This window comes from Antedon bifida, chromosome 3 (assembly GCF_963402885.1).
Source record: "Antedon bifida chromosome 3, ecAntBifi1.1, whole genome shotgun sequence".
NCBI classification, from domain to species: Eukaryota; Metazoa; Echinodermata; class Crinoidea; order Comatulida; family Antedonidae; genus Antedon; species Antedon bifida.
In genome coordinates this window covers 31221768-31238944 of record NC_136228.1, presented here as the reverse complement: position 1 = coordinate 31238944, position 17177 = coordinate 31221768, and the positions used below count along the sequence as shown (strand labels likewise).

Genomic DNA, 17177 nt, shown 5'->3' with positions numbered 1-17177 from the left:
AAAACAGTTCAAAAAGTACAGAAAAGCGATAAAACGCATAGTGATACCGGACCGACAGACAGACCGACCGACCGACATAGTGAACTATAGAGTCGCGTCCATGCGACTAAAAAGACATTTTAAAAAGTTGATGGTTTCGCTGAATTTGGATCGGAAACAAATATTTTCTGATATAACTGTAATTTTAAAAAAAATTTTCAAAAGCAGTAAGCTCATTGTTAGGAATAAATAATAAATTAAAAACATCACAAACTATCAACATATTTTGTTTCCCAAATATTGTGAATCATAGAGTTATACATAATATCCATGTGTGAATGTTACTAAAAACTCATTTTATTCAATATAAATTAATACTGAAATGGCGTTCCATATTACAAATTAGTTCTTCCGGTATTAAGGTCACAATCGCGAGACTGACAACGTCAACTTCCGGTTTTCAGCCATTTTGAGACCCGGTAGACCAAATAATACGAAGATAAATACAAATCTTCAAACATCTTGAAATTGACTACAATTTTGTAGTATTTTATTTACATGAAGTATTTATAATACACATAAGATCATGCAAAACGCAATTTGGAAGATTCGGGAGATAAGTGACAAAGTGTAAGTTGAATTTGTTAGCCTGAGTTCTGAGGAGTAGGAGGGGCCGATTATGTTTTCCTCTTGCAACAGAAAAACTACCTGTTGTCAACACAATTTGGGACCCGAATATATCCTACCGTCCTGACAGTAGGTTTACATTGAGTCAGTTGTAGATGTATGTCCCCATTTCTTGTATAAATTGTTAGTATAGGCCTAGCTAGGCTCCGGCTAGTCGGAGTCCATTATGATTGTCACGACACTAGCCTACTGTATGACTGTCTGTTGTGACGGGAATCCCCTGTGACATGCATGCAGTGCAAAATGTCATATAGGCCTAGGCCTACTACTAAGGCTAGCTTACTACTAGGTTACCCCCACACAGCAGGCCTCTCTCTAGCGATAGCCTCCTGTAGGTAAATAGCTACGTTTCAGGCCTAGGCCTAGCCTAAAAAAGGAGGGGAGGCCTGTTTGCTACTACTAATAGTACTGCAATATGATTGCCAACATCAGCATTTTAAAGGTTTATTACATACAGATCCATAGTGTAAGAAGGAATTTGAGGAGAAAACAACCAAACAATTCCATTAATATTGATCATAAACACAATTCTTGTGCCCTCTTTCCTTCCCATGCGCCCCCAACCAACACTATCTGCGATCAACCTTATTTTATATTTGATTTTATTTATTGCATTTTAACTAACCTGTAATAACGAAATAATTAAATTGTTTTTATTTAGCACAAATGTGGTTATGAACTATAGTGAAGTTGAGGCTAAGGTTCGTGAAGCAACAAATGATGAACAATGGGGTCCACATGGATCTCTGATGGCGGAGATTGCAAAGGAAACATACACATACGAGCATTTTCCGGAGGTAATGGGCATGCTATGGAAACGTATGCTTCAAGATAATAAAAAGAATTGGAGACGAGTTTATAAGGTAAGATCAGATTCACACAATCCTGTTTCTACTATCACTTGCAATCGCATGTAACTGGAATTTTATTACATTATTAAATGCATACATTTTAAAGTTTAAGTCATACTCAAGAATACTCTGAGGATACGGTTTAAAGCATGTTGGTATCTAAATTCTTGTGGGTATGGACCCGGACCAGTAACGAAAGAGAATACAAATACCTACATTTTAAGATTATTTTATGGACACTTTTGATTTGTGTTGTAAACCATTTCAGTTTAAATTAAACATATTCAATAACTAAATTCAGAAAATAAAATATGTAAAGTATGTACTTATGGATTTATTCTTAATCTTACAGCTAGTTATTTTAAACCCCTCAATCTGGTAATTTAAATTTATATTCTTTTGTACGAAGTAAATACTTTAATTGTTTGTAGATGAAAATAATATAAACTAGATATTGGATCCAGCTAATTACCATTTATTAAGTAACATGATGTATTGTTATTTTATCTCCTATTATCTTATCTTATCTTTTAACTGTTTATTTTACTGTACATTATAACCACTTAACATTTACTACTTAAGTGATATTCCTGCTAAATCATACAATTTCTTTGCTTTATTTCCTTATCAAACTTTGAAAGTATTTGCGGAGATTATATTGTGACCTTGTATGGTTTATAGCATAATAAATATTGAGGAATTTACTATGTAATATTTTTAACTAACTATGGAATAGCTGACAATTGAATATAAGCTGAATAATTTATGCTGTTGCTAAGCAATTACAAACATACTACAAATAATGTTAATTAGAGATTCTGTACAAATCCTTAATGAGAATGTTAGCAATTGATTCAATTACAGTACAAACGTAGCGTTTGCCTAGTCACCAAAGCCAGTCTTCTTCTAGTTTAGAAAAAATATTAAACTAGAAATTGTCATTGACATCCATTGTAAAATGATTTTAGTTTATCCTAATTTTAATACTATTTTTCATTTTGCTTAATAAATCCTCAGTCCATCATTTTTAAGGAGCGCCTGTGTGATCACGCTCCTTATTGACCTCTAAGGAGAGCAATTAATCGCACTCTTTAAATCGGCAATCAGCATCGCCAAAAAGAGGATTCCCCTGCCTTCTTTCAAGAAGTGCGAATTTACGTTCACAGAAACGCCTCCTCTAGAGTAAACAGAACAAGTACCAACCTCTTTTTTAGAAGAACAAAATGCTCTCCTCGGACACACAAGGAGAGCAGTTTAGTGCTCTCCTGCCTTTGAATCCCATAGTAAAAATATTCATTATGGCTCTCATCTTAATCTCAAGATTGTTTGTTTAATGTTGTTTTTGCCCTACTAATACATTCTGAATATTTAATGGTTTGAAAGCGGAAACATTTTTATGATCTACTACTATACTATTTGTTGTCTTTGACAGTCATTGCTGCTTTTATCCTACCTAATATTAAATGGTTCCGAGAGAGTTGTAACATCTGCCAGGGAACATTTATATGATCTACGAAGCCTTGAAACTTACACATTTACAGATGAGCTAGGCAAAGACCAAGGTTTAAATGGTACAGTAATTATTAATGTATTTATAATGTATATAATTTGAGAATATTTAACATAATAATATTCACAATATGTCTTGAAAATATCAATTGGAAGAAAATGCTGGATAATTATTAATAGTATTCCTTGATTCTACAAACTGAGGTGTTTTGTTCCATGAGATTTACTATGGAATTATGAAAATTGTGTTTGCTAATAAAATGCATTCTTTACTTTACAGTGCTGTAAATTTTTATTACGTATCAAGTTCAGGTTCAACTCTCCTCAGAGGGAGACTTTATTCTGTAAATAGGCCAGTGGCCTTAAAACATTTCTTAGTGTGCCAAATAAAATGTTAGTTTCTTGACAGCACATACAGTGTACAATGGAATTTGCTAATAACTCGTATTTGGTTTTCTAGACATGAATAATGTAGAAAAGTAGAAAATATCATTGTACAACCTAATTTACTATATAATATTTGTTCAATTTTAACAGTTCGACAAAAAGTAAAAGATTTAGTTGATTTTATCCAAGATGATGAGCGTTTAAGAGCTGACCGAAAAAAGTCGAGGAAGGCGAAAGATAAATATGTAGGAGTAGCATCAATGTCATCATCATCATCAAGAGGCTCGGGTTACAGTAAGTTTGAACTGTTTTTAGATTTTAATCTTTTTTTAACCGACTATGCAGAACCACAGACAAAAACAATAAAGACAAAACAGAATGGAATTGTAAATTGTCATTAGAACAAATCCTGACATAACAGGACTTCAACCCAGGACCTTGGATTTGTAGCCGAGCATCATACAGTAACTTTCAAGCCACAACTCTACTGCGTGTGCTTACAGTTTTGTAAACTCTTGATTGTTTTGTTTTTAGATTTCACACCTAAATAAATTAACAACATATACCACAATATCAACTATTATATGTATGACTAAAGCTCTGTCCACACTATCAAGCTAGTTTGACAAAAAACGTGTGAGGTGCCCAAATATGGTAGTGATATGACATCATTGTGTCCATATATGGGCACATCACATAAAGTTTGATAGTGTAGACAGAGCTTAAGTTTGTAAAAAAAAACATTCAACCACAATCCCCTGTCATGCATATCAATTTATTTCTTTGTTCTTTCATATTATTAAGAATTAACCCCAGCTAGTGTTGTGAATTAATCGCCCCACTGACTAATGTGATTCAGGTCAGGTCACATGAATTTCCATAATATGCTAATTAGCCTGAATTATTATTGATTATCATTGATTTTATCACATCGTTGAATTGAGCAATAAAATTGATTAATTAAATAATTGTGTATAGATAATGAATTGGTATGGACTTATTAGTAGTGGGAGTTATGGTAATTCCACAGGTGGTAGAGTCCCATGCAGCGTTATTCTGATAATTTATGCCACATAGCAGATCTAGTTTATATTCAGACCACATCTAGTCGATTTGTTCCAGATTTTTAATCATTAATATAACCAGGGGAAATGTTTTACGCTATTAACATAATGGATATATAGAAATATGGATGAGATAGTTGAGTATGCTAGGGTTAGTTGGAATTGGTGTAAGGAAACCTTTGCTATCAGGGTTCCGTGGCGGACTATATTCCAGTATGAAGCAATACCTAGTTCGCAGTACGAGGCCTCGTTCCTTATGGATGGTAAATGAAGATGATGATATATTTTAGCTTAACACATGTTTGTATGTAACGTGTGTATTTTGAAACATTTGTGCATTGTTGTTTTATAATGAAATGAAATGAATGCATTTTATTTTAGGATTGAGAGAGAAATTAGTGAAATACTATTGAATGATTTAAAACGGTCAATATCAATATTTTTATTCTGATTTTAGGTGACCGATACGACAGCGAACCTAAAGCAAATCGCAGTTCATTTAAAGATTTTGATGCACAATTAGAAAGGCAGCGGAAGAAAGAATCTCGTTTTAGATCATTCCACGACGGCGGCGAGTCGCCTGATGATTCACCTACAGAGTATCCAAGGTATAATTCATTTGTAAAATATTTTATGTAACTAATAGTTTGTTAGGGTATAACCTGTACATGAGTTAATATTACTAAAAGCTGTGTTTACACTATCAAACTTTATTTGACAAAAAAGTGTGATGTGCCCAAATATGGTAGTGATATGACATCATCATGTCCATACATGGGTACATCACTTTTGTTTTCACATAAAGTTTGAGTGTAGACAGAGCTTAACAGAGATATTGCTAAGAATTACATTACATTACTATCCTGATTCTAGAATTTTGTCTTGTCGGGAAGCTGACAGTTTTTTGCTTGGTTCCTACTTAGACGCAACGGCATAGGCCAATTATGTTGATCTATCAAAAGTGACAATAGGGATGATCCATTGTGAATGCATGCGGTGTACTTGCAGTACGTCCTTTTGTTGTGTCCAAGTGTAAACCAAGCTTTAGTTCCTACTCAGACGCAACGGCATAGGCCAATTATGTTGATCTATCAAAAGTGACAATAGGGATGATCCATTGTGAATGCATGCGGTGTACTTGCAGTACGTCCTTTTGTTGTGTCCAAGTGTAAACCAAGCTTTAGTTCCTACTCAGACGCAACGGCATAGGCCAATTATGTTGACCTATCAAAAGTGACAATAGGGATGATCCATTGTGAATGCATGCGGTGTACTTGCAGTACGTCCTTTTGTTGTGTCCAAGTGTAAACCAAGCTTTAGTTCCTACTCAGACGCAACGGCATAGGCCAATTATGTTGACCTATCAAAAGTGACAATAGGGATGATCCATTGTGAATGCATGCGGTGTACTTGCAGTACGTCCTTTTGTTGTGTTCAAGTGTGAACTAAGCTTTGGTTCCTACTCAGACGCAATGCCATAGGCCAATTATGTTGATCTATCAAAAGTGACAATAGGGATGATGCATTGTGGTTGCTTGCGGTGTACTTGCAGTACGTCCTTTTGTTGTGTCCAAGTGTAAACCAAGCTTTGGTTCCTACTCAGACGCAATGCCATAGGCCAATTATGTTGACCTATCAAAAGTGACAATAGGGATGATCCATTGTGATTGCTTGCGGTGTACTTGCAGTCTGTCCTTTTGTTGTGTCCAAGTGTAAACCAAGCTTTAGTTCCTACTCAGACGCAATGCCATAGGCCAATTATGTTGACCTATCAAAAGTGGCAATAGGGATGATGCATTGTGGTTGCTTGCGGTGTACTTGCAGTACGTCCTTTTGTTGTGTCCAAGTGTAAACCAAGCTTTGGTTCCTACTCAGACGCAATGCCATAGGCCAATTATGTTGACCTATCAAAAGTGGCAATAGGGATGATGCATTGTGGTTGCTTGCGGTGTACTTGCAGTACGTCCTTTTGTTGTGTCCAAGTGTAAACCAAGCTTTGGTTCCTACTCAGACGCAATGCCATAGGCCAATTATGTTGACCTATCAAAAGTGGCAATAGGGATGATGCATTGTGGTTGCTTGCGGTGTACTTGCAGTACGTCCTTTTGTTGTGTCCAAGTGTAAACCAAGCTTTGGTTCCTACTCAGACGCAACGGCATAGGCCAATTATGTTGACCTATCAAAAGTGGCAATAGGGATGATGCATTGTGGTTGCTTGCGGTGTACTTGCAGTACGTCCTTTTGTTGTGTCCAAGTGTAAACCAAGCTTTGGTTCCTACTCAGACGCAATGCCATAGGCCAATTATGTTGACCTATCAAAAGTGACAATAGGGATGATCCATTGTGATTGCTTGCGGTGTACTTGCAGTCTGTCCTTTTGTTGTGTCCAAGTGTAAACCAAGCTTTAGTTCCTACTCAGACGCAACGGCATAGGCCAATTATGTTGACCTATCAAAAGTGGCAATAGTGATGATCCATTGTGGTTGCTTGCGGTGTACTTGCAGTACGTCCTTTTGTTGTGTCCAAGTGTAAACCAAGCTTTGGTTCCTACTCAGACGCAATGCCATAGGCCAATTATGTTGACCTATCAAAAGTGACAATAGGGATGATCCATTGTGATTGCTTGCGGTGTACTTGCAGTCTGTCCTTTTGTTGTGTCCAAGTGTAAACCAAGCTTTAGTTCCTACTCAGACGCAATGCCATAGGCCAATTATTTTGACCTATCAAAAGTGACAATTGGGATGATCCATTGTGATTGCATGCGGTGTACTTGCAGTACGTCCTTTTGTTGTGTCCAAGTGTAAACCAAGCTTTAGTTCCTACTCAGACGCAACGGCATAGGCCAATTATGTTGACCTATCAAAAGTGACAATAGTGATGATCCATTGTGAATGCATGCGGTGTACTTGCAGTACGTCCTTTTGTTGTGTCCAAGTGTAAACCAAGCTTTGGTTCCTACTCAGACACAACGGCATAGGCCAATTATGTTGACCTATCAAAAGTGACAATTGGGATGATCCATTGTGATTGCTTGCGGTGTACTTGCAGTACGTCCTTTTGTTGTGTTCAAGTGTAAACCAACCTTTAACATACTCCATTGATGGTAAAACAGTCTACTACTTTGTCATATGAATGAGTCTCTATTATCTAGGATATGAAACAATTAATTAACACATCATATTTTACAATATCATATTTTTTTCCTTTTCAGTGAAGGAGAAGAATATGAATATGCTGAAGATGAAGAGCAAACCACTAGAAATGAATTTCACGAAGAAGATGATGATTATAAAAAGACAAAAACAACGACGTCATCAACAGTAAAATCTACAAAGTCTAAATCTAAACCTAGTAAACAAATTGATCTGGGTGCTGCTGCAAATTTTGGTGGACATAAAAAACAAGTAAATATTTTATTTATTTATTTTATTTTATTTAAAGGACTTAAGCTATATCTACACTATCAAACTTTATGTGACAAAAAAATGTGATGTGCCCATATATGGACACGATGACATCATATCACAATATTTGGACACATTACATTTTTTTGTCAAAATAGTTTGATAGGGTGTACACAGGGCTTTACATTGAGAAATTGAATCAAGTTATACCCACTTAAAACACCAACAATTTAGGCTCATAGTCACAGATTGGTTTACACTGAAATATAATAATGCATATGTATGTATTTGAATTTTGCAGGATAGCCAAACAATTAGTATAGGGTCTGATTTAATTGATTCACCTAAAGATGTAGATTTATTTGCCGATTTCACGTCGGCAACGTCAACAAAACCAGTAGCAGCTAATAACGGTCTTGATGACTTCAATCCAAGAGGCAATGAGCAACCAGCAGCTACAACCACAACTCAGCAGCCAGACTTCAATGGCGATTTCGGTGACTTCACTTCATTCCAGAACTCTTCTCCAGCTAAAAGTGCTCCTCAAGGGTAAATGAAATTGTATTGAGTTGATAGTTGATGCATTTTATATACATGACAAGCAAGACAATTTTAGTGCTTGGCGAAATGAAATAATTGAATTGAATTGAAAATAACCGAGGTATAATAGGGAATCCGGTTCTGCTTATAAAGTAAATCACACACAAACTACCTATAAGTAAAAAGACAAATTACTGGAAGAAATGCCTGGATCTTAATAGCGATACAAATAACATAAGCAAAAGGCTAAATCAAAACGATAAAGTAAAACAACCAGAACAAAATTGCAGAGTTTTCAAGTAACACTAACCCTTTCTTAGTGCAAGTCACAGTCTATCTATGTTACAACTAATGCTGATACAATTGGAACTAACCACTGTGTATTGTTTGAAACATAAAAGACGTTACAGTGAATTACATTTTTCAATTATTATTGTATGTTCTGTTCAACAGGGAAATTGATTTATTTGGTACTTTGGAGAATACATCATTAGGTGCAGGTTTACATTCAGAGATGAATTTGATACAACCACAACCACTTAGTAATCAACAACTCATGATGTCTTCAACAACTCCTGTTCAACAAAATTTCATGCAGCCACAGAATTCACTAATGCAGGCAGCACCAGCACCACCACAACAAATGCAGACACAGATGATGTCACTTCAAAGTGGCTCGATGCAGCCTGGTATGGTACAGTCGCAGGCAAGCTCAATGCAGCCGCAGGCTAGCACGATGCAGCCACAGGCTAGCACGATGCAGCCACAAACTACACCGATGCAACCTAACCTTATGTCGCCTCAACCAATGTTACAGGTAAGGTCCTCCTATAGTTAATATATTAATTGAATGGGCTATATTTGTGTGTTAAAGTTGTAGTATGTATTGGATGCAAGTAATTGTAATTCAACGCAAGAGTAATATATACTGTAAAGACGATTTTCCACTAGGCAAATTTGTTCACACGATTTGAAAGCATCAGCTTATAGTTATATGCATCCGTATTCATGTTTCAATCTTCCAAATCCCCCTCTGCGCATACATATAAGCTGACGCTGTCGACTCACGCGATTTGCCTAGTGGAAAATTGGCTTATGGGTTATCAAACATGAGACTTCTACTAATCTTGAGTTTATCCTTTCTACTACTCTTTGTAATCCTAATTCTTTTTAAAACTTTATCATCTCTTTATTCCTGCTTACAAATGACAGTATTCCTCCTTATCAATGAATCCATCTCAATATTCTCAAGTGGTATGTAGTGTTTTTAGATCTTTACTTTCTCTTCATTTTAATTCTATTTGTACTTCTTACATAAATGAAAGATTCTCACCTACTCATCTAAAATAAGCTGCTGCTAAAGCTTGTTTTAGTGTTTGTAATTTTAAACATAAGTTAAATACATGCTGCCATAAGTACACTTAAATGGGAAGGTGCCTTTCTGTTGCATCAACCCCCAATTGTACTGTATCTGCTTGTGTATACGTTTCATTTACCAATATTAACCACTGGGAAAAAAACATTTATATTTCCCTTTCTTTTATATTCATTTCTGTTCACACTCAACTTAATTTATACAGTACATTCTATTGATGCTCTACTTAATTTGTACATTCCATTCACACTCCACTTGATTTATACATTCCATTTACACTCATCTTAATTTATACATTCTGTTCACACTCAACTTAATTTATACATTCCATTTACACTCATCTTAATTTATACATTCTGTTCACACTCAACTTGATTTATACATTCTGTTCACACTCAACTTGATTTATACATTCTGTTCACACTCAACTTGATTTATACATTCTTTTCACACTCAACTTGATTTTATTCTGTTCACACTCAACTTGATTTCATTCTGTTCACACTCAACTTTATACATTTTGTTCACACTTAACTTTATACATTCTGTTCACACTTAACTTGATACATTCTGTTCTCACTCAACTCTATACATTCTGTTCATACTCAATTTTATTTATACATTCTGTTCACACTCAATTTGATTTATAAATAGTTCTTTTTCTCCAAGTTGGAATATCTATTCATTGTTGTACCACAGTTGCATTGTTCATAATGATACATGATTTGTAATATTTCTTTACTAGCCGACAGCTGATGACCTATCAATAGTTAGTAGCATCTTGGATAGTGGTACCGTGTTAACCACTAACACTGTAGGTTATCCATGTTTCTGTGTAGCATGCTTAAATTTAATTTTGGATTGAACTTATTTCTGTTTATATCTTTAACATTGTTTGAACTTGATGTAATAATAGAATAATCAGTTTGACAGATGATTAAACTTTAGTAGGTTCTCTACTCAACTGCTTTTGTCAAGGCAATTGAATACACATTGAACATATTTTGTGTGACAATGATGTAATATCTAAAAATACTTTTTACTGACTGTTTTTCTCTGAAAAAAAAAATTTTTTTTTTGTGGTAATTTGCATGATTTTTTTGTTTCTTTGAAAAAAATTATTTTGGTACTTTTGGTAGTTTCAAATTCTTCCATTTGTTGTTTTATTTATTTAAATCAATTATAAAAAATAAATGAATGACAAATACATTAATATTTTTTATCAATAGCAATCTCCGCTGATGTCTGCATCTTCTATGCACATGACATCATCAACTCAACCAATGGTAGGTTAAAGAATAATGTAGTGTATTGAAGATAATCAAATGTACTTATCCCTATAGTAATTAACAACAAATGAAAGAAAATTATCAACATTTTAAATTAAACTTAAACTACATTCGATTTTCAATTTGGCTTTGTTGTTTCTCATTACATTTCTTATTGTTAAATTATTCATGTATCGTCTGATATACATGTATAAATGAATTAATATTTAATGAATTACTTTAAAACGTAAACTAATCTTTCTAAATTCTTATAGGTAATTAATGCAGGAACAACTGAAAGTATAGTATCATCTCCAAATATCACAATGATGGTACGTTTTGGTGTAATATAACCCAGCTGCTTTTAAAGTGTCTTTAAAGTTAATTTTTAATTTTTGTGTAGCAAAATTGTCTTTTAATGTGTGTGTACAGTTTTAGATTTGATAATTTAACATTGCACAATCTCCAAGTCAAGTGTATTTATTAATACTTACTGACCAAATTAAACTTTATTTAAAATACTATTTTTAGATAGTATATCCAACTTTCTTGTGCAGTCCAATTTTTTAAATGCATTAAAAAAAAAATAGAATTGGAGGGTATAAATGAAAACATTTTTTGAAAAAGTGTTTTTCACTCAGTATTGTATTGTTTGTAGCATAACTTTTGTTTTTATAATTGTTGTTATTCATTTCTTTAGCCTTCAACATCCCATATAACCCCTCATCTCCATATGCTTCCCCATTCCTATTATCTCCCTGATTCCAGTTATTCAATGGCATACTTGGTATGTGTAATTTACTCTATTTGTTTAATGCATGACATTTGAAAATCTTCTTTAAATATTAAATAACTTTTTGTTTGCATCGTTGGGATACTGTACATCTTAAATTCAAACATACAGTACTTTACTTTTTAATTTGTTCATCTTATCTACTAATATCAACTTCATATTTTCTCATTGTTTAAAATAGACATAGGATTACCTTCTTAAACTCAATATCTTTGGGTGCAACTATTTTTTACACAATTGTTTTTCTTTCCTAGATTAATGACACAATCATCACTGATTAATTACTAAAGGGAGCCCTCTATTTTTATATTTACATTTGTTTGCTGTCTTGCACACATCTTTTTATGCATTTTTTTGTACAATTGTTATACGTTTTCACACTTTTTTCTTACACAATTACTTGTATATTGTATTTTTCATTATAATACTAACTACATTTTTGAATTGCATTTTGAGATAAACAAATATGTTTATATGATATGTAAATCAGTTTACTTATCATGTACAATAATAAACATTATAATTAAAATAACCACAATAAAATTACATGGTACTAAAATTAAAGAGTAATATTTGAAACTAGGTAAACCTGTAAGAAGTTAAACTGGGGTTATCAGTAAAAATCTAATTATAGTAAGAATAAATTTAAAAACAAAACAATTTTTTTTCAGCAGCCTTCATCTAATATCATTCCTGGTAATAACCCCACATCAATGGTACGTTACCATCTGGTTTTCTTGGGTTTTTCCTTGTTTTTTATCAGTGTTTGATCCATCCCTTTATATCAATGTACTATAGTTTTACCATAGTTGTATAGTGTTGTATCAGTCGATCAAATTACTAAATAAGTTTTTTCTTTTGCAATTTGTTGTATATTTGTGTGTGAACCCAGTTTTGTTTCCATCCCTTTTATAGACACAACCAATGATGAGCGATATGAATTCACAGTATTATATGGTATGTCAATAATTTGGTGCGTTATGGTGGTGGGTGTATATTGGTGATGACTAGGTCATTGGTGGCTGGGTTTGTTGGTTTGGTTGATTGAATGAATTCTCCATATATTACAGCTATCTATAATACAAAATAGAGCACACTGTAGTATTTCATTTTTTGCCTACCACATAAATTGTGATTGCTATATTGATGTATGTATAACAGTTTTAGCTGGTGTATGATGGAAAAGTGGGATACATGTGTAATTAATATCATTTTTTGTAAATGTACAAAATAGGCTATTATTACTCCCTTTCTGTAAAGTAGTTGTTGAATGCGTCTGAAATGAACATCGCAAATGTTATTACAGCAAATTGTACTGTAATTTCATTTAACAGTAGTGGTATTTGTTTAGTGCTTTATATATTAATGAATAATGCTTTTGACATAATATTCTATTCTGCCCTTGTCAATGTCTTTTGACATTAAGAAAACGTATTGCATGCATGGATGGTTTCTTTAAACTATAAATTATAAATTATAAATACTATATAGGTTTCATAAAAAAGTCATTAGATACAGTAGATCATAGTACAGTAATAATAATTTAGTCATTTGTTTTGTACAGTCATTGGAATTATAATAATTAAATTATTAATATTCATTATTATAATTATCTACCTGCAGCAACCTGGTTTAGGGAATGTAATGGTAAGTTAATTATTCAATCCGGTGTGTGGGTTTTTGTTGTACCAATAGACGATGTATTGTTGTACCATCAGTATTTTTTTGTGGTTTAAAGTGATGTAAAATTGTTGTTATTGATATTGTATAATGTATTGTTTTCATATAACATGTTTACGTAGTATCGTATTATAATTGCACAGTATATTTAAATATGTGACTTTCTTAATTTCACATTTTCATTGATTGCATTTTATTTCTCCACAATTATTAAAATTTTTTTTTTTTTATAATTTGCTTTCATGCTTTGTTTTTTTTCTAAACAAACTCCTGATTTTTCAAAACAAATTTTATGAATACAACTAAATATTTTGAGCATTACAGCATTTTTTAAAACTATAAATAAGCATGTTTCACTATTCATTGTTTTTAAAGTAAAAAGTGTTGGTTCTCATTCAATTCAAGTTCGGCTGCCGTCAATACTGACGATTGGCTACCACCTGTCCACATCACCTTATCTCTTTCTTCCAAGCAGGTCTGTTTTGAGCGAGACGCTTAGCTTGCACTAAATTCAATCCTGTCCATTCTTTGATGTTATCAAAACCATTGTTTCTTCTGACGTCCTCTTTTTCTCTTCTACTTTTCCTTCTATTATCTGCAGTGTTAGTGCACTGTCGCTTCCTCTTATGATGTGGCCAAAGTAGGCTAGTTGGTTCTATATGACTGACTAAAAACTTTACTATGGGCAAGTCTGAGTCTGAGTCAGTTTTTTCCAATGAATCATTCAAGTTGTAATATGAAATACATGTTTCAGCTAATACTATCCAAAGTTATTGCCAGCTTGAAGTTTTATTGTTTAATGGGTTTCTATTTATGTAGAATACAATAGATAACAATGTCTAAAATTCATGATATTTTGTCTTTTATTTTTCAGCCAATGTCAACATCTTCGATGGGTATGCAATCACCTCATCAAAAACAAACAACAAATACATTACCAACAACACCACAGGTAAACATGACATTTTTTGTATGAATATATTGATATCAACAATGTGTTTTTATAAATTGATGAATACAATATTAAAATCTATAGGGAATCTATATATGTATAATTGATACTTTTAACAAATGATTGTGAAGTGGTCTTGCTGTTTGGTAAAATGATATTAATACCGCAAGTGTATCTATGGTTTTAGAATAAGAGTTTTGAAAAGTGAAAATGATTTTGTTGCGATCTTCAAATTTCTTCACTAAATGAGAGAAAATCCTGTTTTAGTGTGATTTTCTGTTTTGTATTGTTTGTTGTATATATGGAATTTTTATTCTGAAATAAAGTGATCATTACCAATTATACCGTCCTACTATTATTTTGCGTGTTTTTTCTTTCAGAAAAACACATGGAGTGACTCAAAAGTAAACATAAATCTAGATTCGTTAAGTCCAGGAGATAAATATAAGAAAGTATCTCAGCCTTCGATGAACCAACTAGGTAAACCAGTACCAGGTGTGTATATACAAAACATTAATTATATATTATGTGGAGTTGTGGCTTGGTGGTTATGATGCTTGGCTACTAATCCAAGGGTCCTGGGTTCAACTTCACTCCCAAAAACTTGTAATAAGACTTTGTTTATGTAGAGCATCTTGTGTATATGTTTGTATTGTGAACAGGATTGCCACCTTGCCACCAAGAAGGATAGTGAATGAATTCGCTTATGGTTATCCTTGGCAATTTGCCTAAATATATAAAAACAAAACACATTACAACTAGAGAGCCAACTTAAACACATTCAGAAGTCTAAAAGAGATACCATAAGGTAAATCAAATCGACCAATCAGATATGTTGGTTTGATCAATCGCACACTATTGCATTGCAGCATGTTGTATGCCCTAATAATATTTTTTGATCAGCTTTTGCAGCCATTTTTAGGAGTTCCTGCCCTGTTTGCCTCATTTCACTATCGCCTAGTTTCCTCTTTGTTGTATAATAATTAATGGTATGACAAATAATAACTGGTATGCCCAGTGATATAAAATACAGTAGTGGTGGATAATACTTGGGCTGTATGCCAAGTTGTTTGGGACCAAATTATCAATGAACATTTATTACATTTCAAGTTGTCTCATAATCTTTTTCCAGCAATTCTGACACGTTCTTTTCTTACATAAACTGAGAAAATATCTACTGTTTTCCTTATGTATCTCAGTATATTTATTCAATAAAAACAACAAATAAATACATGTGCTGAATTTACGTATTCTTTACAAACTGGTATAAAACTATAAATACATATAAATATAAAATCAAAACTTACCGATAATATAATATAAGATAAAATGTATATGAAAATAAAGATAGGCCAAAGTAGAATGGATACAGTATACACCAATAATTTAATTTATTTACTTACTACTAATGTTTTCTAATAATTTCATCAAATTGAGGACAAGACTGTTTGTAAATCTTTCAGTTTTTACAATAGGGATTTCATATCTTTCCTAAGTTGCATTGATGAGACATTTTATGCTTTAGCGTCATAAATTTATCACATATTATGTAAATACATTTTTTTTTCAACAGTATCCCATCAACAACAACAGATAACCAATAACATGGCACAAATAAATCTAGGAAATGCAATGCCACCTCAAGGAATGATGGGAATGCAACAGCAAAGCATGATGGGAATGATGCCTGGAATGATGCCTGGAATGCAACAACAAAGCAACATGGGAATACCGCAAGGAAACATGGGAATGCAACAAAGCAGTATGGGAATACCGCAAGGCAACATGGGAATGCAGCAAGGCAGTATGGGAATTCCACAAGGTAACATGGGAATGATGCAAGGCAATATGGGTATGGCATACCAAGGAAATAATATGGGAATGAACATGATGATGAATCAGAGACAACAAATGGGTAATTTTGGAACGATGGGAAACTGATGTTAGGCTTATAGATAAATAATAAATTTTCTTATGTAAAAATAAATATAGAATTTAAATAATAAAATGAGGGATATATATGTAATGATGAATGAGTGTACAAAGAATAAACCATTGAGAATAACTGGTCATTTGGGAGATGACATCATCAAATAATATATTAATAAATAATAATTTCCTCAACCACATTTATTTTATAATCATCAGCCTTACCTATGTTAACAGTAATATATTAAGTTACAATTTTGTACCAAGTTGATTTTAGGGGGATGTGTAGTATCACTATCAATTTTATTTAGCTTTTTTCACTTTAAGTAGAAATGTTTAAAATTATTATGGGATGCTAGTTTACATGTGAAGAACGTAAACCAAATAGTTATTATTACCAAAACATTATTATTTCCAAAACATTATTATTTTAATTAAATTTAGGTACTTACTAATAATGAATTTCTAAAAGGAATTAGGTTTGGGGTTATTCCCATAGCCAATGACATCATCGGTATAATGTAGCCGTAGATTGATTAAACACTGATTAAGATGAACTTAAATAGAATAAATTTGAATAAACTTTGTATGACATCAGTACTGCAGGATTGTTTGAGCACACCCAAAAAAAAAAGCATTTTAAAGTTTGAACTTTGTCAATATCACGACAACACAGCATAAATGTGACTTTTAACGATCAACTATAAATGTTGTGTTTACTGGAAATTTCCTTTCCGAATTTCTGCTTATTTTGGTGCA

General features: G+C 33.0%; 1 protein-coding gene across 9 annotated transcripts; it reads left to right on the top strand.

The window, feature by feature from the left end:
* The first annotated feature begins 446 nt into the window (after window positions 1-446).
* LOC144837421 (clathrin interactor 1-like) lies at window positions 447-16516 on the top strand. 9 transcript variants are annotated; one of them, XM_078692504.1, is made up of 18 exons: window positions 447-609; window positions 1328-1529; window positions 2950-3088; window positions 3564-3707; window positions 4935-5085; window positions 7689-7881; window positions 8183-8430; window positions 8875-9238; window positions 10542-10610; window positions 11026-11082; window positions 11340-11396; window positions 11765-11851; window positions 12532-12573; window positions 12773-12814; window positions 13481-13504; window positions 14412-14489; window positions 14870-14984; window positions 16063-16516. In XM_078692504.1, the coding sequence occupies exons 1-18, from the start codon at window positions 566-568 to the stop codon at window positions 16428-16430; spliced, it is 2424 nt and encodes an 807-aa protein (XP_078548630.1). In that variant the 5' UTR covers window positions 447-565; the 3' UTR covers window positions 16431-16516. The 9 variants fall into 9 exon arrangements, with proteins under 9 accessions (XP_078548630.1, XP_078548631.1, XP_078548632.1 ...); XM_078692505.1 differs by lacking the exon at window positions 12532-12573; XM_078692506.1 differs by lacking the exons at window positions 11765-11851; window positions 12532-12573.
* Window positions 16517-17177: the final 661 nt, after the last annotated feature.

Excerpts from the sequence above, each read along its gene's own strand:
- LOC144837421 (XM_078692504.1), top strand. The coding sequence starts at position 566 with ATGCAAAACGCAATTTGGAAGATTCGGGAGATAAGTGACAAAGT. Across the intron at positions 3,089-3,563 it reads CAAAGACCAAGGTTTAAATG|TTCGACAAAAAGTAAAAGAT; the intron begins GTACAGTAATTA and ends CAATTTTAACAG. Across the intron at positions 8,431-8,874 it reads GCTAAAAGTGCTCCTCAAGG|GGAAATTGATTTATTTGGTA; the intron begins GTAAATGAAATT and ends TCTGTTCAACAG.